The following is a 23,256-nucleotide window of genomic DNA, read 5'->3' on the forward strand; positions in this document are numbered from 1 at the left end:
AAGGGTAGGAATGCTTGTGACATCATGTGCCTGCATTAAGACAATGATTTCCCAAGCATCACAACCCCTTTGTGTAGACCACCTGGAGGTCATTGACCCAGAACTGATATCCAACGTCTGGGTTCGGACTGAACCCAAGCCCAACATTAGTAAGGGACTTAAAAGTTCTTAGGTTAGATACAGCCAGGACATTAGCATTTTTAGAAAGAAGCCCCCCCCATACTTCTCCCATAACATAGTCACCACTTCCTCCAAACATTGACTGAAAAATGAGCCAATGCCACTGCCCGTCCTAGTGATGTCACCAGACTCGGGGTGGGTTTCTCACTTCAAATTATTGCCCCCACATATCTTCATAAAACCTCTCCATACACATATTGCAGCATGGAGGGGCTCAGTGAAGGTGGTGGTGAAGGTGTGGAGGTGTCGGATTGGGTCACATAGATCATAAAAGGAGATCCGCCCGGCCTCATAATCCAGATATATCCTGACTCTGTTACTGGAGATATTTGTAGGTAGAGGGATCTCATCATCGCCATGTGCCACCTCACACTGATTACCATACCACTCCAAACTCCAAGACTTATTATTATTTCCAATTGCTGCCTCATATCCTTCCCGGTCTATACTGGGGTAACACATCCCAACTCTCCCTCTATCTGACCCCCCGACATCCACTTCCCAGTAATGTCTCCCGGAGGAGAAACTCTGACTGCTCATCACCTGAGGACAATCATAGAATCGCTCTGGTGTTTCTGGGTGATTCTGGTCTATATCTGACCTGTATGCAGTTTTCCTGTCATCTGATATATGTAGGAAACATCCAACTGTGTTGAAATCTGGTAGTATGTCTGCAGCTTCCTGTATATAGAAATATACATTTACCTCTGTTATTATATCAGATAAACCTGTGTGTAAGATCCCAGCCAGATCCATACCCAGTCCATCATGGAGGAGTTCCTCATGTCTCTCTCTGTCCTCATTATCTCCATCCTCAGTATCACACAAGTCACCTGTGTCTGATTCCTGTAAGACAGTCAGTGGATCCGTCATGTTACACAGCTCCTCAATGTCCGCCATCTTCCTGGACAGCTCCTCCTTCTTTATTTCCAGATCCCGGATGGAGATGGAGATCCGCTCTGCCTGCCTGGAGATCTCCCTCAGGACTCTCTTCTCCAGATCTTCCAGACGTCTCCTGAGATCTCTAAACAGGGCAGTGACTCTCTCGGTGTCACCAGCTGCTTCTTCTTCTACTTTCCTCCTGTGTTCCTGCAGACTCTGGACTCTTTCCTCCGTCTCCTCTCTCTTTGTCATGAGATATGACAGAACATTCCTCAGTGTCTCCTTCTTACTCTCAGAAGCCTCATCCAGTGACACCATCTCATGTCCTTTATGTCCTCCAATCATAGAACAAGATATACAGATACAGGTCTCATCCTCAGTGCAGTAATACTCCAGGATCTTCTTATGGACGGAGCGCTTCCTGCTCTCCATGGAAATGGTGGGGTCAGTTAAGATGTGTTCTGGGGACTTTTTGTGGACTCTCAGATGTTTATCACACAGAGAAACCTCACAGTGTAGACAGGATCTAACAGCAGGTACAGGATAGTCCACACAGTGAGTACAGATGACCCCGGACTCTTCCTGATGTGGCTGAGCAGACAGGAAAGTCTCCACTATGTTACGTAGTTTCATGTTCCTCTGCAGCGCAGGCCAATCCTGAAACTCATCTCTGCATTCAGGACAGGAATATCCTCCAGACACCCCCTGTGTATCCAGCACACGATCAATACAGTCCCGACAGAAGTTATGACCACATTTCAGCATTATAGGATCTGTATAAATGTTCAGACAGACGGAACATTCCAGCTCAGCTCTCAAATCAGCAGACGCCATCGCTGACAGAAGAAGGAAGTGAAACTGAAAGTCTTCGGAACTAGAAATGCATTTGATATGGTGTTCTGCCGAAAACTCCAACTCACCAAAATCTCCAACCACGTCACTTCCGGTGACTGTACAGCAGCAATAATTGGAGATTTAGACGAGTTGGCTGTATTCACAGAACACCGGCAGCCTATATATTCCGGTACACGAGGAGTAGAGTGTTTTGACAGAACACCGGCAGCCTATATATTCCGGTACACGAGGAGTAGAGTGTTTTGACAGAACACCGGCAGCCTATACACGTCAAATTAAATAAAAACAAGGGGAAGTTTGGGACTTTAAATGAAAAAGGGAATTGGATAAATGGATAATGTCATATATATGATTGATAGGTCTATATATGAGGTCATAACTAGGGTTGAGCGGACACCTAGATGTCCGTGTTCGACGGGTTCGGCCGAACTTTAAAAAAAAGTCCGGGTCCGTGTCCCGGACTTTTACCGAACTTTTCCCGGACACCGAACCCCATTGAAGTCAATGGGGACCCGAACTTTAAGGCACTAAAATGGCTCTAAAACACCAAAGGAAAGGGCTAGAGTGCTGCAAATGGCAGCAAAACGTAATTAAGAGCATGGCAAGTGCTCTGAAAACAAATGTGGATAGGGAAATAACTTAAAACAACAAAAAAAAACAGAAAAATAAAACAATGTTCTTCTTCATCTCTGAAGGACGAGGCCCATATGGAGTAGGAGGGAGGTTGAGGTGGTGGTGGATGTGGCGGTGACATAGGCATGCGCACAGGGTGTGCCGGGTGTGCCTGGGCACACCCTAATCACCTAGGGCACATAGCATTGCCAGTGAGGAGATGGGAAAGATCTCCCTCGGACCTGCTATGCTCTATTTCTCTTGGCCCCGATACATTACTCTCCCTGCTGGCAAACACATGCATGTGTATTTCAACTTTCGGGTGCACACCTTAATGCAATAGGCTGCGCACACCTATGGGTGGTGTAGGTGGAAGCGGCGGTGGAGGAAGACCAGGGCCGGATTAAGAGCATCATGGGCTTGGTGCTGAGGATTTTGAAGGGCCTTAAGGGCCGTGCCTTGCCATGCACCCAGAGGAGGAAGGGTGCAGCCATGCATGCCTAATTCAACATGGGATGCTGTCTCTGAAGCCTATAAACACATCCATGCATCGGCAACTGTCCCTCCTTGTCCGGCCTTCGCGCTGTGTGGGGAGGTTCTGAGGGTGCTGCCTGGGGAAGCGAGCATAGAAGCCAGACTTCTGTGTTTACAAGTGACAGAAGAGCGGTAACAGTGAATATGGCCAACCCAGGGCCAATATAAAAGGTAGGGGCCTGGAGCTGCAGCTCCAATAGCCCCTACGTTAATCTGGCCCTGAGGAGGAGGACGAGGTAGCCAACACTGCTTCTTTTCACAAATTTTAAATGAGGGTACACCCCAAAAGAGTGAGAAAGAGCAAAAATGGAACAATGGCTGGGTAAGGTCGGTATCCATTGCTATTCTGCACAAGGTACGGAAAAGTCCCGTGGGATCCATGCCTGGTTCATTTTAATGAACGTGAGCTTGTCCACATTGTCTCTGGACAGGCGGCTGCGCTTGTCTGTTATAACGCCCCCAGCCGTGCTAAATACCCGCTCAGATAATACACTGGCTGCAGGGCACGCCAGCACCTCCAAGGCGTAAAGGGCAAGCTCAGGCCATGTGCCCAATTTGGAGACCCAGAAGTTGAAGGGGGCAGACCCCTCATTCACTACATGTAGGCCTGTGCACACATACTGCTCCACCATGTTGGTAAAATGCTGCCTCCTGCTAAGACGTTCCATCTGAGCTGCTGGTGCTGCTGTTTGTTGTGGCGTGCTGACAAAGCTTTTCCACATTTCAGCCATGCTAACCCTGCCTTCTGAGGTGCTGGCGGTGCCCTGGTTGCGTTGGCAACCTCCTCCTCCTCCTCCTCCTCTGCCTTGTGCTTCCACTGCGGCCCCGCTGTCAGATGGGAATGCCAGCAGCATGGCGTCTACCAGCGTGCGCTTGTACTCGCGCATCTTGCGATCGTGCTCCAGTGAGTGAATTAAGGACGGTACGTTGTCCTTGTAACGGGGATCCAGCAGTGTGGCCACCCAGTAATCAGCACAAGTTAGAATGTGGGCAACTCGGCGGTCGTTGTGGAGACACTGCAGCATGTAATCGCTCATGTGTGCCAGGCTGCCCAGAGGCAACGAAAGGCTGTCCTCTGTGGGAGGTGTATCATCCGTGTCCTCTGTATCCCCCCAGCCACACACCAGTGATGGCCATGAGCTGGCCTGGGTGCCACCCTGCTGTGAACATGGTTCCATCTCCTCCTCCAGCTCCTCCTCCTCCTCATCCTCCTCATCCTCCAGAACTGTGCCCCTGCTGGACAATTGTGTCCCTGGCGTTTGTGTGTGCAGGAACCCACCCTCGGAGCCCCTTGCGAATGACTGCCCTGAAAGCCTTGGAAATGTTACCTCTTCATCCTCCTCCTCCTCCTCATCCTGTGCCACATCCTCTTCCATCATCGCCCGAATTGTTTTTTCAAGGAGGCATAGAAGTGGGATAGTTAAGCTGAGAACGGCGTCATTGCCACTGGCCATGTTGGTGGAGTACTCAAAACAGCGCAACAAGGCACACAGGTCTCGCATGGAGGCCCAGTTATTGGTGGTGAAGTGGTGCTGTTCCGCAGAGCGACTCACGCGTGCGTGCTGCAGCTGAAACTCCACTATGGCCTGCTACTGCTCGCACAGTCTTTCCAGCATGTGCAAGGTGGAGTTCCACCTTGTGGGCACGTCACATATGAGGCGGTGAGCGGGAAGGCCGAAGTTACGCTGCAGCGCTGCCAGGCGAGCAGCAGCAAGGTGAGAACACCGAAAGTGCGCACAAACGGCCCGCACTTTCTGCAGCAGCTCTGACATATCGGGGTAGTTTCTAAGGAACCTCTGCACCACCAAATTCAGCACATGCGCCAGGCAAGGGATGTGCGTCAAACCGGCTAGGCCCAGAGCTGCTATGAGATTTCTCCCGTTATCGCACACCACCAGGCCGGGCTTGAGGCTCGCTGGCAGCAACCACTCATTTGTCTGCTGTTCCATGCTCCTCCACAACTCCTGCGCGGTGTGTGGTTTGTCCCCCAAACAGGCAAGTTGTAAAACTGCCTGCTGTCGTTTACCCCTGGCCGTGCTGAAGTTGGTGATGAAGGTGTTACGCTGTCCGGATGAGGAGGCGGTAGAGGATGAGGAAGCGGAGTAGGAGGAGTTAGGAACAGGAGGCAAACTGAAGCGCCCTGCAATCCTCGGTGGTGGAAGGACATGCGCCAAATTGCTATCCGCCTCAGGCCCATCCGCCACTGCATTTACCCAGTGTGCCGTTAGGGAGATATAACGCCCCTGACCGTGCTTACTGGTCCACGTATCGGTAGTTAGGTGGACCTTGGCACAGATGGCGTTGCGCAGTGCACACCTGATTTTTTCCCCCACTTGGTTGTGCAGGGAAGGGATGGCTTGCCTGGAAAAGTAGTGGCGGCTGGGCACGACGTACTGTGGGACAGCCACCGACATAAGGTTTTTAAAACTGTGCGTCTCCACCAGACGGAATGACAGCATTTCAAAGGCCAATAATTTTGAAATGCTGGCATTCAGGGCCAGGGATCGCGGGTGGGTAGGGGGGTACTTCCTCTTCCTCTCAAGTGTTTGGGAGATGGAAAGCTGAACGCTTCCACGGGACATTGTGGAGATGGTTGTTGGTGACCCAGGTGGTGGTGTTGCTGACAGATCGTCTGTTTGCGGGGTGGCAGGTGCCGGTATCACTACAGATGTGGCTGGAGCGGCCGAGACTGCAGCAGAAGAGGAAGCAGGATGAGCCAGAGACGTTTCTTGGTTTTGAAGGTGTGTACTCCACTGCAGCTCGTGCTTTGCACTTAGATGCCTGATCATGCAGGTTGTGCTCAGGTTGAGAAGGTTTATGCCTCGCTTCAAGCTCTGATTGCACAGGGTGCAAACCACTCGTGTCCTGTCATCAGCACATTTTCTAAAGAACTTCCACGCTAGAGAACTCCTTTGAGCTGACTTTGGTGCGCTCGTTCCCTTGCTGCGTTGGGCAGTAGCGGGCGTAGTGTCTAGGGCACGGCCGCTCCGCTTCTGCACCCTGCTCCCTCTTCTGCTGTGCTGGTGGCTCTGTGCGACCACCGCCTCTTCCTCCAAACTACTCAGGTCACCTGCATGACGTTCATTCCATGTGGGGTCGAGGACCTCATCGTCCTCCACATCATCTTCCACCCAGTCTTCACCCCTGCCCTCCTTGTCGGTCTCCACAATGCTGAACGCCGCAGCAGTTGGCACCTGCGTTTCGTCATCATCGGAGACGTGCTGCGATGATCCTTGCATGTACTCATCTTGAGAAATAAGTGGTTGGGCATCGCTGCACTCAATCTCTTCCACTTCTGGGGCAAAGAAGAAGAGACTGCTGTATGGCTTGGGGCTCAGACTGCTTGCCTGATTTGCAAGGGGGTGAGGTGAAAGACGGTTGGACATCGGCTGCAGGTGCCAACTCTGACCTTTCTGCAGTAGACTGGGTGGGAGACAATGTGAAGGAACTGGAGGCACTGTCAGCAGCAAACCAATCTACTATCGCCTCCACTTGTTCTGGCCTCATCACTTCTAGGGGCGTATGATGCCCTACCAAATACTGATGCAGGTTCTGTCGCCTACTCACACTTGAGGAAGGTGTTTCACTTGTGCGTGTAGCTGGCACAGATCGACCACGTCCTCTCCTTGCAACAGGAGCTCTACCAGCAGCACCACGACCCAGGCCACGGCCCTTATTTGACGGTCTCCTCATATTTCTGTAATTTAAGATCTTGCCCTAGAAAGGTTTTTATTGAATAGCGGAATAGGAAATATGATCCAAAAAAGTGTATGTATCTCGCACGTACAAAACCACACTAGGCCCCAATTACTATTGTTTCTACCCCTAAAAGGATGGATGAGGAGTAGGAGGAGTATGGAACAGACAGCACCCTCAAATCTTCAGAAGTATGAGATGAACCTCAAAAACTTGGAAAGGTGGATCTCACACGTACCGACACAGACAATCCCGCAATTCAATTGATCCTCAAAGGTTTTTATTGAATAGCGGAATAGGAAATATGATCAAAAAAAGTGTATGTATCTCGCACGTACACCACCACACTAGGCCCCAATTACTATTGTTTGTACCCCTAAAAGGATGGTTGAGCAGTAGGAGGAGGAGTATGGAACAGGCAGCACCCTCAAATCTTCAGAAGTATGAGATGAACCCCAAAAACTTGGAAAGGTGGATCTCACACGTACCGACACAGACTATCACGCAATTTAATTGATCCCCAAAGGTTTTAATTGAATAGCGGAATAGAAAATATGATCAAAAAGAAAGTGTATGTATCTCACACGTACACCACCACACTAGGCCCCAATTACTATTGTTTGTACCCCTAAAAGGATGGTTGAGGAGTAGGAGGAGGAGGATGGAACAGGCAGCACCCTCAAATCTTCAGAAGTATGAGATGAACCCCAAAAACTTGGAAAGGTGGAACTCACACGTACCGACACAGACTATCACGCAATTTAATTGATCCCCAAAGGTTTTAATTGAATAGCGGAATAGAAAATATGATCAAAAAGAAAGTGTATGTATCTCACACGTACACCACCACACTAGGCCCCAATTACTATTGTTTGTACCCCTAAAAGGATGGTTGAGCAGTAGGAGGAGGAGTATGGAACAGGCAGCACCCTCAAATCTTCAGAAGTATGAGATGAACCCCAAAAACTTGGAAAGGTGGATCTCACACGTACCGACACAGACTATCACGCAATTTAATTGATCCCCAAAGGTTTTAATTGAATAGCGGAATAGAAAATATGATCAAAAAGAAAGTGTATGTATCTCACACGTACACCACCACACTAGGCCCCAATTACTATTGTTTGTACCCCTAAAAGGATGGTTGAGCAGTAGGAGGAGGAGTATGGAACAGGCAGCACCCTCAAATCTTCAGAAGTATGAGATGAACCCCAAAAACTTGGAAAGGTGGATCTCACACGTACCGACACAGACTATCACGCAATTTAATTGATCCCCAAAGGTTTTAATTGAATAGCGGAATAGAAAATATGATCAAAAAGAAAGTGTATGTATCTCACACGTACACCACCACACTAGGCCCCAATTACTATTGTTTGTACCCCTAAAAGGATGGTTGAGGAGTAGGAGGAGGAGTATGGAACAGGCAGCACCCTCAAATCTTCAGAAGTATGAGATGAACCCCAAAAACTTGGAAAGGTGGATCTCACACGTACCGACACAGACTATCACGCAATTTAATTGATCCCCAAAGGTTTTAATTGAATAGCGGAATAGAAAATATGATCAAAAAGAAAGTGTATGTATCTCACACGTACACCACCACACTAGGCCCCAATTACTATTGTTTGTACCCCTAAAAGGATGGTTGAGCAGTAGGAGGAGGAGTATGGAACAGGCAGCACCCTCAAATCTTCAGAAGTATGAGATTGTGTTCACTGTACCCCACAAAGATTGTGTTCACTGCACCCCACAAAGATTGTGTTCACTGCACCTCAAAAAGGATTTTGTTCACTGCACCCCACAAAGATTGTGTTCACTGCACCCTAAAAGGATTTTGTTCACTGCACCCCAAAAAGATTGTGTTCACTGTACCCCCAAAGATTGTGTTCACTGCACCCCACAAAGATTCTGTTCCCTGTACCCCACAAAGATTGTGTTCACTGCACCCCACAAAGGATTTGTTCACTGCACCCCAAAAAGATTGTGTTCACTGCACTCCAAAAAGGATGTTGTTCACTGCACCCCAAAAAGGATTTTGTTCACTGCACCCCAAAAAGATTGTGTTCACTGCACCCCACAAAGGATTTTGTTCACTGCACCCCAAAACGACTGTGTTCACTGTACCCCCCAAAGATTGTGTTCACTGCACCCCACAAAGGATTTTGTTCACTGCACCCCAAAAAGATTGTGTTCACTGTACCCCCCAAAGATTGTGTTCACTGCACCCCACAAAGATTCTGTTCACTGTACCCCACAAAGATTGTGTTCACTGCACCCCACAAAGGATTTTTTTCACTGCACCCCAAAAAGATTGTGTTCACTGCACCCCAAAAAGGATGTTGTTCACTGCACCCCAAAAAGGATTTTGTTCACTGCACCCCAAAAAGATTGTGTTCACTGTACCCCCCAAAGATTGTGTTCACTGCACCCCACAAAGGATTTTGTTCACTGCACCCCAAAAAGATTGTGTTCACTGTACCCCCCAAAGATTGTGTTCACTGCACCCCACAAAGATTGTGTTCACTGCACCCCACAAAGGATTTTGTTCACTGCACCCCAAAAAGATTGTTTTCACTGCACCCCAAAAAGGATTTTGTTCACTGCACCCCAAAAAGGATGTTGTTCACTGCACCCCAAAAAGGATTTTGTTCACTGCACCCCAAAAAGATTGTGTTCACTGCACCCCACAAAGATTGTGTTCACTGCACCCCAAAAAGGATTTTGTTCACTGCACCCCAAAAAGGATGTTGTTCACTGCACCCCAAAAAGGATTTTGTTCACTCCACCCCAAAAAGATTGTGTTCACTGCACCCCACAAAGATTGTGTTCACTGCACCCCAAAAAGGATTTTGTTCACTTTACCCCACAAAGATTCTGTTCACTGTACCCCACAAAGATTGTGTTCACTGCACCCCACAAAGGATTTTGTTCACTGCACCCCAAAAAGATTGTGTTCACTGCACCCCAAAAAGGATTTTGTTCACTGCACCCCAAAAAGGATGTTGTTCACTGCACCCCAAAAAGGATTTTGTTCACTGCACCCCACAAAGATTGTGTTCACTGCACCCCACAAAGGATTTTGTTCACTGCACCCCAAAAAGGATGTTGTTCACTGCACCCCAAAAAGGATTTTGTTCACTCCACCCCAAAAAGATTGTGTTCACTGCACCCCACAAAGATTGTGTTCACTGCACCCCAAAAAGGATTTTGTTCACTGCACCCCAAAAAGATTGTGTTCACTGCACCCCACAAAGATTGTGTTCACTGCACCCCAAAGAGGATGTTGTTCACTGCACCCCAAAAAGATTGTGTTCACTGCACCCCACAAAGGATTTTGTTCACTGCACCCCAAAAAGATTGTGTTCACTGCACCCCAAAAAGGATGTTGTTCACTGCACCCCAAAAATGATTTTGTTCACTGCACCCCAAAAAGATTTTGTTCACTGCACCCCAAAAAGGACGTTGTTCACTGCACCCCAAAAAGATTGTGTTCACTGCAGCCCAAAAAGATTGTGTTCACTGCAGCTCACACACAGAAAAATGGATGTGGATCACTGACACCTGCCTATCTCCTATCCCACACCACACAGCAATATCGATTGTAGTTTGTAGAACACAGTTTCCCTAAAATTCAGCAGCAGCAGCCTCTCCCTAACAGGATTGAGAAGAGATCGTAGATCAGGATTGAGTGCAGAGTCACCTCACCCCCCACACAGCAATATCGATTGTACTTTGTAGAAGACACTGACCCTATAATTCAGCAGACTCTATCCCTAAAATGCCTACAACTCGCCCTGCCTAAACACTCCGACCTGTCCCTCAATTCTATCCGGACACAAATGGTTTTTTCCTGCCTGTCTTTCCCTAATCAGCAGCCAGCACGTTGATGTGTGCTCTGTCCCTGATCTAAGCAGCAGAATGAAGACGCTGCGGCTGCCTGGAACTTATAAAGACTTGGTCACATGCTTCAGACGGCCAATCACAGCTACTGAGACATTTGCAGGCATGGCTGGGATGGCTTAAGGCACACCAGTTAAACGATTGTTGATTGGCTGTTGAAAGCCCGCCATGAAAAGAGCGCCAAAGCATGCAAAACCCGGAAATAAAACGACCGAACACGGATTTTTACCCGAACATACAGTAAAGTGTCCGTGTCCGTGTTCGGGTACAAAAAATCCAATTATTCGGTACGAACACGAATAATACAGTCCGTGTTCGCTCAACACTAGTCATAACACAATAAACATATATATAAAATGTCACATTTAATTCATGTAAAAAAAATGACATACAATGTAATAAAAATAATAATAATAATAATAATAATAATAATAATAATAATAATAATAATAACAGATTATAACATACAATACATGAATATCAACATATTGGTACAAGGCATAACATGATTGCCCATATTAATGTCAATATTGACTTAAATGTCTCTCTAATCAAGCAACAACGTACGAGATAAATAATGCTTAAAAAATATATATTAAATTTCATAGAGATATACCGGTAATAGACGTATGATGGTAGGGCGTTGCATCTAGAATAGCTTTACCCCTTTCGTGAATATGTTTACTCATCAGAAGCAGATGAAAAGTGTGTAAATGTACAGATCTACAATAGGATACAGATTGATTAGGTTAATATACCAGTGGGCCAGAGAAAGAGGGAAAGGAAGAAACGAAGAGAGAAGGAAAACAAAGAAATTCCCCTAATGATACTTACAGAACTACCAAGGGTATCAAATGTAAAAACATAGAGGAAATAATATGGAAAAATAGATGGTGCGTGGGGAGCGTCCTTTCCTGGAGCTGTGGCAGTAGGGTACGTGGGAGCAGTGGCGTAGCGTGGGTTGTCAGCATCCGGGGCAAGTAATTTGCGCCCCCTAACCCGCGGGATTTTAGCACTCGAGTCTCTTCCACTAGATTAGTTAAAGAAACCCTTACCCCCTAAGCACATGTATTGTTTGTTATGAAAATACTGATGTAATTAAAGTAAAATGCATCTAAATACAAGTTTGAATGACCAGCGTGCCCCCTTTCAACGCAGAGTGACCAGCGTGCTCCCTTTCAATGCAGAGAGACCCGCGTGCCCCCTTTCAATGCAGAATGACCAGCGTGCCCCCTTTCAATGCAGAGAGACCAGCGTGCCCCCTTTCAATACAGAATGACCAGCATGCCCCCTTTCAATGCAGAATGACCAGCGTGCCCCCTTTCAATACAGAATGACCAGCGTGCCCCCTTTCAATGCAGAGAGACCAGCGTGCCCCCTTTCAATACAGAATGACCAGCGTGCCCCCTTTCAATGCAGAATGACCAGCGTGCCCCCTTTCAATACAGAATGACCAGCGTGCCCCCTTTCAATGCAGAGAGACTAGCGTGCCCCCTTTCAATGCAGAGAGACCACCATGCCACCTTTCAATGCAGAATGACCAGCGTTCCCCCTTTCAATGCAGAGAGACCAGCGTGCCCCCTTTCAATGCAGAACGACCAGCGTGCCCCCTTTCAATGCAGAATGGCCAGCGTGCCCCCTTTCAATGCAGAATGACCAGCGTGCCCCCCTTCAATGCAGAGAGATCATCTTGCCCCCCTTCAATGCAGACAGACCAGCGTGCCAGTGTAGGGAGAGGTCTGCTGTGCTCATCAGGGAGAGTTTGCTAGACACATATAGCGCTGTGAAGATCCACAAAAGTCCTTTTCAGGGCTGGTATTTCGGTATAGGCCTTCTACAGTCTCTTTTCAGGTTAGGGACAGGTATCCAGTGGTTGCTTTAGGGGCAGTTAGAGATCAGCTGCAGTCACAAATCGCTCTGTCAATGTCCACAAAAGTCCTTTTGAGGGCTGGTATTCCGGTATAGGTCTAGTATCTTTAGAGCTTAGGGAGAGGTATCCTGTGGTTGCTTTAGGGGCAGTTAGATATTGGCTGCAGTCACACAGAAATCGCTTTGTCAATGTCCACAAAAGTCATTTAAAATGCTCCAATGTCGTTTTAGGGTCTATTACAGTCTCTTTACTATAGGGCCAGGTATCCTGTGGTTGCTTTAAGGGCAGTTAGAGATCGGCTGCAGTCACACACAAATTGCTCTGTTAATGTCCACAAAGGTCATGTAAAGTGCTGCCAATTTTTTGGTATTGATATTTAGTGCATTAAAAAAAAAGGGGGGGGGGGGGAATCCACAGTATAATATACTTTGTAGAAAGCATATTATAGTGGATTAGTACTATTATTGTGCACTGTGCAGCATTGTGACAGGTGTGGTGGTGAGACTGAGCGTTTCTGCAGCAAAACTACACACAGTGACAAAAGCACTTATAATGTATTATAACTGCTTTGATAGACCAATTGCCCCCCCCCCCCCATACCACATATTGAAGTGGGGTGTTATCTGAGTAAACTTTTTCAAGTGTATTTGTGTCATGCAACAATATTGCCTAGTTTGCTGAGTGAAGTCTGGTACACACAGCGCCTAACTCACTGGCCAATTTTTTGAACTGGTGTGATACACCAATGCCCCCCAATGCCACATATTGAAGTGGGATGTTATCTGAGTAAACTTTTTCAAGTGTATTTGTGTCATGCAACAATATTTCCTCTTTTGCTGAGTTTAGTCTGGTACACACAGTGCCAAACTCACTGGCCAATTTTTTGAACAACTGGTGTGCTACACGAATGCTCCCCCCCAATGCCACATATTGAAGTGGGGTGTTATCTGAGTAAACTTCTTCAAGTGTATATGTGTCATGCAACAATATTGCCTAGTTTGCTAAGTGAAGTCTGGTACACACAGCGCCTGACTCACTGGCCAATTTTGACTCACTGGCCAATGCCCCCCCCCCCCCCCCCAATGCCACATATTGAAGTGGGGTGTTATTTAACAGTATAATTTCCTTTTTTTTTTTTTTTCCAAAATATTTTTATTGAATATCAAAGAAATAACATACAGCTTTTACAATGCTGAATTCAAACATTTGGTAACATTCAGTAACCGAAACATGGAAAATATAGAACTGGTACAGAAAAAAACTGTCAATCATGCTATAACAAGAGGGAGCGTTGATGTTATCGACTCAGAAGTGGTATTGTAGTATTGCTTGCAATTAATTCCTTTCTGCTTGTGTTGCCTTCTATATTAATTGGATGGTACAATAATTGAGGCCACACGATTTTGCGTATGGTAAAATAGGAGAGGAACAATCCGTATAATTAATGAAAAAAGACAAACTGTATGTAGAGGAATATAAATCATTAGGGCGGAGTTGTGTCCTCTTGTCTCAACCTCTTGTGTGGAGAGGGTCAGAGCATTCAACATAATATGACATAAGATAAGAGTGCAATCATGTCATTATTGTGTGATATTGTAGATGAATAGGAAACGTTGCTTTGCTGTATGGTAGAAGTATATGGGGGGGGGGGGACCTGCCTCTTCCACCTCGTGGGTAGAAGGTTCAGGTCTCTGCGAGTGGATTATGGTGGGCAGAGTAGGAGAGTGAGAGAAAAAAGAAAGAAAGAGTGAAAGTATGAAAGGGGGAGGAGGGGGGAGCAGAAGTCATGGGTGAATGGGGGGGGGGGTGTGGAAGGGAGGGGATAAGACAACCTGGAAGAGGGAGACCACGTGATGGGGGGAGGATGGGCGACTGTCCCAGTCTCTGTCCCCACGAGGGCATAATGAAATGTTTTTTTTTTTTATAAGGTGGTATTCTGGATATGTCGATCAATTTTTCATGAGCCTGCACGTTATCAGTGCAAGAGAAGGGGGCTATAATCTTCCCACTTTCATCCCTTGGTTAGGAGTGGGAGAGATTTTGTTTGCTACTCTGAGTAAAATTGGGGTCAGTGGACCCTAAGCCTTCTCTTTCAGATGTGAATAGTTGCATATTGTTATCACTGTAGGGTAACGGTTTATTTCGAGTTATAGATGGAATGTATGGAATGGTTAGTTATTGAGTCTCAGAAAGGTGTCTGAATTACAGAATGCTGTCCATGGTTCCCACGTATGAGCGTATTTATCTGTGGCATCCTTTGAAATTGATATCAGTTCTTCCATTTTTGCAATTTTGTTGACTTTACATAGCCTGTCTGATATTGTCGGAGGAGTTTGTGATTTCCATCGGACGGGGATGCAGGATTTTGCAGCATTAATCAAGTGGGGGACTATGGACTTTCTATACCTATGGGGTGGCAAGTCTGTGAGGTGAAGTAGATATGCAGCCGGAGAGTAATCTATATGTGTATTGGAAATTCTCGGGATAATATCATGGACTTGTTGCCAGAACGGTTGGATTTTGGGGCAAGACCATAGTATATGAAGGAGGGTGCCAGGATTATTGTTGCATCTCCAACAAACTGGCGAGATGTCAGGATAGATTTGTGTAAGAGGTTTGGTGTTTTATACCATCTGGTCAGCACTTTGTAACAATTTTCCTGCATGGAGACATTGAGTGAGCTTTTGTGGGCAATGGTACAGATGTTCTCCCATTGTTTATCTGAAATGGATAAATTAAGGTCCGATTCCCATGTAGAAGTAATTTTGTTAGTTGGAGAAGATCATATTATATACGGTGGATATCAAGTGTCTATGTGGAGACGTTTCCATGCATAGTTTCTCAAAAGGTGTGGGCAATCTCGCGAGGGCTCCTTTTTTGTTTAGTGAAAGCAAAAAGTGGCATATTTGGAAATATTGCCACAGAGGAATAGGAGATCCATCAAGGTTTGATTTGATAGATAGTCTGTCGCGTAGGGTTTCATTTGCGTAGAAGTGAAGGGCTTTTACCTGGGTATTGGGCCAGATATTTGTAAGAAAATCAGAGGACATACCTGGGGAGAATTCGGGATAGAGCACAATCGGAGTTAGGGGGCCTGGGTTTGAGGATATGTCAGATTGTCGACATATGTCTCTAAAGCATAGTAGGGTAGTGCCAATTAGTGGGTGTTTTTTCAGGGTTTGTGGTATGTATGACCTGGTTATGCATGGCGTGTTTTGAATGGGTGTAGTAGAGAAGGAATTTTCAATTGTTATCCAATCCTTGGTGGATTTATGTAATGACCAGTCCACAATTCTGGTTAAGTGGCAAGCCCAGTAATATTTCTTTAGATCTGGGAGGCCGATGCCTCTCAAACATTTGGGTTTGGTTAGGAGGTCGTAGGGTAGTTTAGGGCGTTTCTTTTCCCAAAGAAATTGTATGCAAAGGGTTTTGAACGTTTGGAAGAATGTACGTGGAAGCTTGATGGGGACGTTTTGGAGCAAATATAATAGACGTGGGAGTATGTTCATTTTAATTATGGCCGAACCATGAAAAATGTGGTTTGCACCATCTTTTAACATCATCTTTAATACGTTTAAGGGCAGGAAGGAAATTCATGTTGTAAAGTTCTGATATTTTGACTGGTAAGAAGATGCCGAGGTATTTAATGGCATCAGGTTTCCATTGGAATGGGAATTTTTTTTTGCATTGAGTGACTGTGTCGGGGTCCAAGGATATATTTAGGGCATTGGATTTTGAGAAGTTAATTTTAAAGTTAGATAAAGTTTGGAAAAGTTGAAATTCACGAAACACTGTCGGGAGGGAAAGGTGAGGCCTTTGTAGAAAGAGTAGGATATCGTCCACGAAAGCGGCTATTTTGTAAGTATGTGATTGAATTTCGATACCATGTATGTCTGGGTTGTGGGCTAAGGATCTTAGAAATGGTTCCAGGGTAAGAATAAAAAGTATAGGAGAGAGCGGCATCCCTGTCTTGTACCATTGCCAATGGAGAAGGCGTTTGACAGGTGGCCATTGACACGGACACTGGCCGAAGGAGAGGAGTACAATGACATTATGTAATTATACATCTTATCCTGAATTCCTATGTTTCGTTAAACTTGGGACATATACAGCCAGTCCAGCCTGTCAAACGCCTTCTCCGCATCTAAAGACAACATAAATCCTTTGGTTTGGAGGAGGTCAGCCAGTGATGGACGTTGATTGCTTTTGTGGTGTTGTCCCGGGCTTCCCTTCCCGGGACAAACCCCACTTGGTCTTTGTGGATTATGTGTGGAAGTAGGGGGAGAAGCCTTTTTGCTAGGGTTTTTGCAAATAGTTTTATGTCCACATTGAGCAGGGATATTGGCCTATAATTCGTAACGGATGTGGGGTCTTTATCTCCTTTGGGTATCACTGTAATTTGCGCTTCAAGAAGTCTATTTGGAGGGATGGATGGTAGGGATCTGGAATTAAATATTTTTTAGCAAAGGTGTGGAGAGGGAATCTATGAAGGATTTGTAATATGGGGCTGTAAAACCGTCTGGGCCGGGGCTTTTACCAGGTTTAATTTGTTTAACAGCTAGTTTGAGCTCTTCTTGTGTTATGGGGTTTTCCAAAGAATGGAATGTTGATGCAGTTAGAGGAGTTGGGCAGTGTTTTTGTAGGAAGTCGTTTATAAGATCTAACTTATTAAGATTCGGGTTTGAGGCAGGTAGGTTATACAAGGAAGAGTAGTAATGTTCGAATTGTGAGGCAATTGCAGGCGTTGAGGTGTGAGATTTACCCTGTTGATCTTTAATTGTGTGAATAACTAAATTTGCTCTTTTAGCTTGAATGGCTCTTGCAAGGTAACTACTGCTCTTATTTCCGAACTCATAAAACAACTTTTTTTGAAGAATGTATTTGCGTCTTGTTTTGATGTTGAGTTCTTCAAGTAAAAGTTGTCTAGTGAGTATGAGATCTTGTAGGGTCTGCTCTGCTTTTGAACGTTTATGAGCCGCCTCGAGTGATTTTATTTTGTCGACAAGCTCTTTAACTTTGTTTTGTTGGGCTTTCTTTTTGTTCGCTTTGAGGGAGATCAATTTCCCTCTCAGAACACATTTATGTGCTTCCCAAAGTGTAGTGGGCGAGATGTCTGGGATATCATTATCGAGGAAGAAGTCATTGATTTCCTTGTTTATGAGTAGGATTTCGGGTTCTGCAGCTAAAATGGAAAAGTCTAGTCTCCAAGATTTTGAATGTGTGGTAGCGGTTTGCAAGGATAATGTTAGTGAGATTGGATGATGATCCGAGAGCAGCATGAGTTCTATCGTGGCTGCCCTTAGTAGAGGAAGGTCTTTTTTGGGATAGAAACAGATAATCGATCCTCGAATATCTATTATGGGGGGGAGGAAAAGAATGTGTAATCTTTAGTGGAGGGGTATAATGTGCGCCACGCGTCGTGTAAGAGCAGGTCTTTAATTTCGAGATTGATCTGTTTCAGTGCTTTAAATGGGAGTGATGTGGAACCAGTAGAAGTATCGAGAATTGGGTAAAGAGCTACGTTAAAGTCTCCTCCTAAGATAGTAATGCCTCCTTGAAATTGTGTCAGTGTACGGGTTATTTTTCTAAAAAAGGGGACTTGGGCGGAATTGGGGCTGTATATATTTGCTAACGTGACCGGTGTATTCGACACCAATCCTTTTAGAAAAATGAATCTCCCTTCTGGGTCGATGATAGAATCTTGTAATATCCAATTAACATTTTTTGATATGAGGATGGAGGTTCCTTTCGTTTTTGCTAGTGGGTTGGTAGCGTGGTATGCTGAAGTGTAAAAACGGTTCGAGAATTTGGGTATTTTTTGTGTTTGAAAATGTGTCTCCTGCAGGAAAATTATGTCAACTCTGAGTTTGTGCATATAGTCTAGTACTTGGCTGCGTTTCTCCAGGACGTTCAGTCCTTTAACATTTAATGAAACTAACTTAAGGGAGGTGGAATCGTTGTGGAGGGTAGACTGTGGCATTTTGAGTTTGGATCTGATGTAGAGATTCTGATAAATCTGGATTGATCTAAATAGTCAATTAGATTAGTCTTGGGCTTAGTCTGATATATGGGGGGGGGGGGGGGGGACAGAGACTGGGATGTACGGGAGAGTAGGTAAGAGTAGAGAGAGAGGAGAAAAAGAGAGGAGTTCCTCAAGGAAGGAGAGAAGGGGGTTTAAGGAGAGTGGGGGGGGGCAGGGAGGGAAGGAATAGACGGGTAAGTGGGATATGGAAAGTGGTTTAAACCAGGACTAGGGAAGAGAAGGGTTTCTTCCCTAGGAGAATGTACAAGGTATGGTAAAGGTCAACAATGGAACAACTAAAGGTGTTCCTGTCTTGTGGAGGATAGGGAGATGACCGAATGAGACAATAAAAAGAGAGAAAAAAAAATAGTCAGTCTCGGAGTGGAGGAACGATATAATGAATGGCGGAAATCGATAGCCACTTAACGTGGTTAGGTTGGGTATAATTTTTTGTATATATGAATAGCAATAACAGATGAGGTAGAGCAGTGTGCATGAGCTCAGGTATCCTTGAAGAGTGTCTTGTTATGATTTAGGGGGGTGATATCGTAGTTGGGAGCGTGTAAGATATTTTTGAGAGAGTCAGGAAAGGGGAAGCTCTGTTCTTTCATTTTATGAATGTTGAGCTGATGTGGAGTTTATGTTGAGCTGTTATGGGGATGTGGAATAGGGCCGGATTTTTCTAGGTGTTGTGTTTGGGTATAATATTATAGACGGTGGTAATTGGATTGTATGGTGTAAAGCCTAATCCAAAGGGAGGGATATATGCATGTGGTAATTAAGTTTGACATGGGCATCAAGTTGATACATTTGGTGGGTACACAAAATTAATTTAGACAAGAAGAGAGAAAATCCCCCCTCCAGCCCTCCCACCCCGCCCCCCCTTTCGGGGAGAGCCGGCCCCACAAGACCCCTCAATTCCCTCTTATTAATCATGGGGGAGTGAGGGATAGTCCTCATAATGTTGAGTTCTATTCCCCTCATTTTCGGGGTCGGTAATAGGGTGTTTCATATGAACATATACAGTCAGGTCCATAAATATTGGGACATCGACACAATTCTAATCTTTTTGGCTCTAGACACCACCACAATGGATTTGAAATGAAACAAACAAGCTGTGCTTTAATTGCAGACTTTCAGCTTTAATTTGAGCGTATTTACATCCAAATCAGGTGAAAGGTGTAGGAATTACAACAGTTTGTATATGTGCCTCCCACTTTTTAAGGGACCAAAAGTAATGGGACAGATTAACAATCATAAATCAAACTTTCACTTTTTAATACTTGGTTGCAAATCCTTTGCAGTCAATTACAGCCTGAAGTCTGGAACGCATAGACATCACCAGACGCTGGGTTTCATCCCCGGTGATGCCTTGCCAGGCCTCTACTGCAACTGTCTTCAGTTCCTGCTTGTTCTTGGGGCATTTTCCCTTCAGTTTTGTCTTCAGCAAGTGAAATTAATGCTCAATCGGATTCTGGTCAGGTGATTGACTTGGCCATTGCATAACATTCCACTTCTTTCCCTTAAAAAACTCTTTGGTTGCTTTCGCAGTATGCTTCGGGTCATTGTCTATCTGCACTGTGAAGCGCCGTCCAATGAGTTCTGAAGCATTTGGCTGAATAACGGCAGATAATATTGCCCGAAACACTTTAGAATTCATCCTGCTGCTTTTGTCAGCAGTCACATCATCAATAAATACAAGAGAACCAGTTCCATTGGCAGCCATACATGCCCACGCCATGACACTACCATCACCATGCTTCACTGATGAGGTGGTATGCTTTGGATCATGAGCAGTTCCTTTCCTTCTCCATACTCTTCTCTTCCCATCACTCTGGTACAAGTTGATCTTGGTCTCATTTGTCCATAGGATGTTGTTCCAGAACTGTAAAGGCTTTTTTAGATGTTGTTTGGCAAACTCTAATCTGGCCTTCCTGTTTTGAGGCTCACCAATGGTTTACATCTTGTGGTGAACTCTCTGTATTCACTCTGGCGAAGTCTTCTCTTGATTGTTGACTTTGACACACATACACCTACCTTCTGGAGAGTGTTCTTGATCTGGCCAACTGTTGTGAAGGGTGTTTTCTTCACCAGGGAAATAATTCTTCAGTCATCCACTACAGTTGTTTTCCGTGGTCTTCCGGGTCTTTTGGTGTTGCTGAGCTCACGGGTGCATTCTTTCTTTTTAAGGAGGTTCCAAACAGTTGATTTGGCCACACCTAATGTTTTTGCTATCTCTCTGATGGGTTTGTTTTTTTTTTTTTTCAGCCTAATGATGACTTGCTTCACTGATAGTGACAGCTCTTTGGATCTCATATTGAGAGTTGACAGCAACAGATTCCAAATGCAAAAAGCACCCTTGAAATGAACTCTGGACCTTTTATCTGCTCCTTGTAAATGGGATAATGAGGGAATAATACACACCTTGCCATGGAAAAGCTGAGCGGCCAATTGTCCCATTACTTTTGGTCCCTTAAAAAGTGGGAGGCACATATACAAACTGTTGTAATTCCTACACCTTTCACCTGACTTGGATGTAAATACCCTCAAATTAAAGCTGAAAGTCTGCAGTTAAAGCACATATTGTTTGTTTCATTTCAAATCCATTGTGGTGGTGTATAGAGCCAAAAAGATTAGAATTGTGTCGATGTCCCAATATTTATGGACCTGACTGTATATATTTATGTTGGAATCTATAAGTTGTAGGTTGTATGCAGAATAATGCAGAAAAGAAAAAGGGAGAAGGTGCAAAAATAGAGGCCTATGTATGTAAGTGGGGTCTCGGGAGGCCGGTCTCTCTCTATCGCTACAAATGAACCAATCATAAAACATATCCTGGAAGTGCGTGGAAGTCTCAATAATGGCTGTAGACTGAGTTGTTTACATGGGTGAAAACTGGTTGCTGACTGTGAAGAAAAACTGAGTGCACCTCGTAGAAATGGGGGGTTATGTTATGTTTGTCAGAGGGAGAGGTGACTGTAGATTATCTCAGGAGCATAGACTGAAAAGATACTTTTCTTCAGGACCGCAGTGGTCCAGGTCATCCAGGTGTTTGCATGGCAACCGTTAAGACATAGGCTATAGACATAGGTGGTAACAGAAGGTGAATAAACCTTAGTTTTAGTTGTGAAAGAAGACCTGGGGCAGTGATGGGGATTGCATAATAGGCATTTATAATGCCGACCAGGCAAGCCTTAGTGTGTGGTGAAAGAAGAAACAAAAATGTGTATACGTTACCACCGGCAGGGTCAGGAAAAAAAAAAAAGGAAGGGTTTGGAGCAAGACAATGTCATTGAGTTCGATGAATGGATCAAGGAGGGTTGTGTCTTCAGGTGAAGCAAAGTGTTCAGACTTTTCTTGTCCAGAGAGTTTCTCAGGAGTACATCTGTAGTGGTTTTGCAGAAGCGAATGCACGTCTCACATGTCAGGGATATCTAGTCCGAGTCCTTTATCTGGATTGGGCATCTTTTAGAGGGAGAAGATAAAAAAGACAAAAATGGAGAGAGGAGGGAAGAGAGAGAGGAGATCGGAGGAGGGATGACATAAAGAGTGGAGCGGAGGTCTTGGTTACTGAAGAGTAATAAGCCTCAGAAGATTCTGGAGTTAATCTGGTCGTTCATGACGTGCTCTTCTATGTGCAGGTGAGGCAGTTAGACTGTCGTTTCCTGCATGCCTGGCTTCAGTGGATGGAGCATTCCTGGGAGAGGTAGATCTACGACGTCTGAGATGGAATTCATCTCGCTCAGGTATGGTGTCCATGGATGTGGCTCTTCTTAGTTGGGGTGGGCGGAAGTTTCTATACCAGTCGGGTACTTCAACAAGTGGAATATTCAGAGTGTTGCAGAACGAAGGTAAGTCTTCTGGGACTCGCAGATTGGCAGTGCGTCCTTGGGAAGAGGCCGATAAGCAAAAGGGAAACTTCCACCTATACTGAATATCTCTGCTGCGTAGCAGATCTAGCAGGGGGCGAAGATCTCTCCTTTGCTGGAGTGTGATGGGTGACAAATCTTGGAAGATTTTAACTTCTGAGCCATGGTAAAGGATGTCTCGGCGATCCCTGGCTTTTCTAAGGATGTCTTCTTTGATTTTGAAATTCACTATACAACATATAATGTCTCTGGGAGGGTCGGTGTCTCTGGCCCTAGGCCTCAGAGCTCTGTGTAAGCGTTCAAATTCTATTGGTGTTTCTGGTGGTCTGCCCAGGATGTCATTAAAAATTTGCACGGTTGCTTTTTCAATGTGGTTATGTTCTACAGATTCTGGTAGGCCCCTCAATCTTATGTTGTGACGACGGCCACAGTTATCGAGATCTTCCAGGTATCTTTGTAGATCTCTCATATGGGAGGATTGCACATTAGTGGTGGTGTGAAGGGCTCAAAATGACTCCTCTTGGACAGCAGCTCTGTCTTCTACCTCATCTACCCTCAGCTGGGGCCTCGCGTGGCCGCTGTCAGAAGATATCTGGAATGCTGCGGCTTGATTGCATCGCTGGATCGCGCGGGGAGAGGGATCGTGAAGGGGAAGAGTGTGTGGAGGATTTACCCATCTCTCTTGCGGAGGTAAATAGGCTGGTGGCTGTGCTCAAGCAGGGGCTATCTCGTCCTCGGTCCGGGAACTAGGATGTTAGGCGGCCATCTCGATCAGACGTCAGGCCACGCCCATAATTTTCTAAGAGTGTATTTTAGTCCTTCAAAAATTTGGC

The 23,256-nt window shown here is 45.5% G+C and overlaps 1 protein-coding gene across 1 annotated transcript in view; it reads right to left on the reverse strand.

Annotated features, from left to right (window-relative positions):
* Positions 1-256: 256 nt before the first annotated feature.
* LOC309553079 (uncharacterized protein) overlaps positions 257-23,256 on the reverse strand; it is a gene marked incomplete at its 5' end in the record, with an annotated part of 51,886 nt that continues 28,886 nt past the window's right edge. The window contains 3 exons of the mRNA XM_082253978.1: positions 257-1,936; positions 15,163-15,253; positions 17,070-17,714. Of these exons, the coding sequence (XP_082110104.1) occupies positions 325-1,936; positions 15,163-15,253; positions 17,070-17,714 (2,348 nt within the window). The 3' untranslated portion in view covers positions 257-324. The remainder of the gene's footprint in view (positions 1,937-15,162; positions 15,254-17,069; positions 17,715-23,256) is intronic.

The sequence above is a fragment of the Pelophylax lessonae genome (genome assembly GCF_965119305.1).
Source record: "Pelophylax lessonae genome assembly, chromosome: 4".
Classification (NCBI taxonomy): domain Eukaryota; kingdom Metazoa; phylum Chordata; class Amphibia; order Anura; family Ranidae; genus Pelophylax; species Pelophylax lessonae.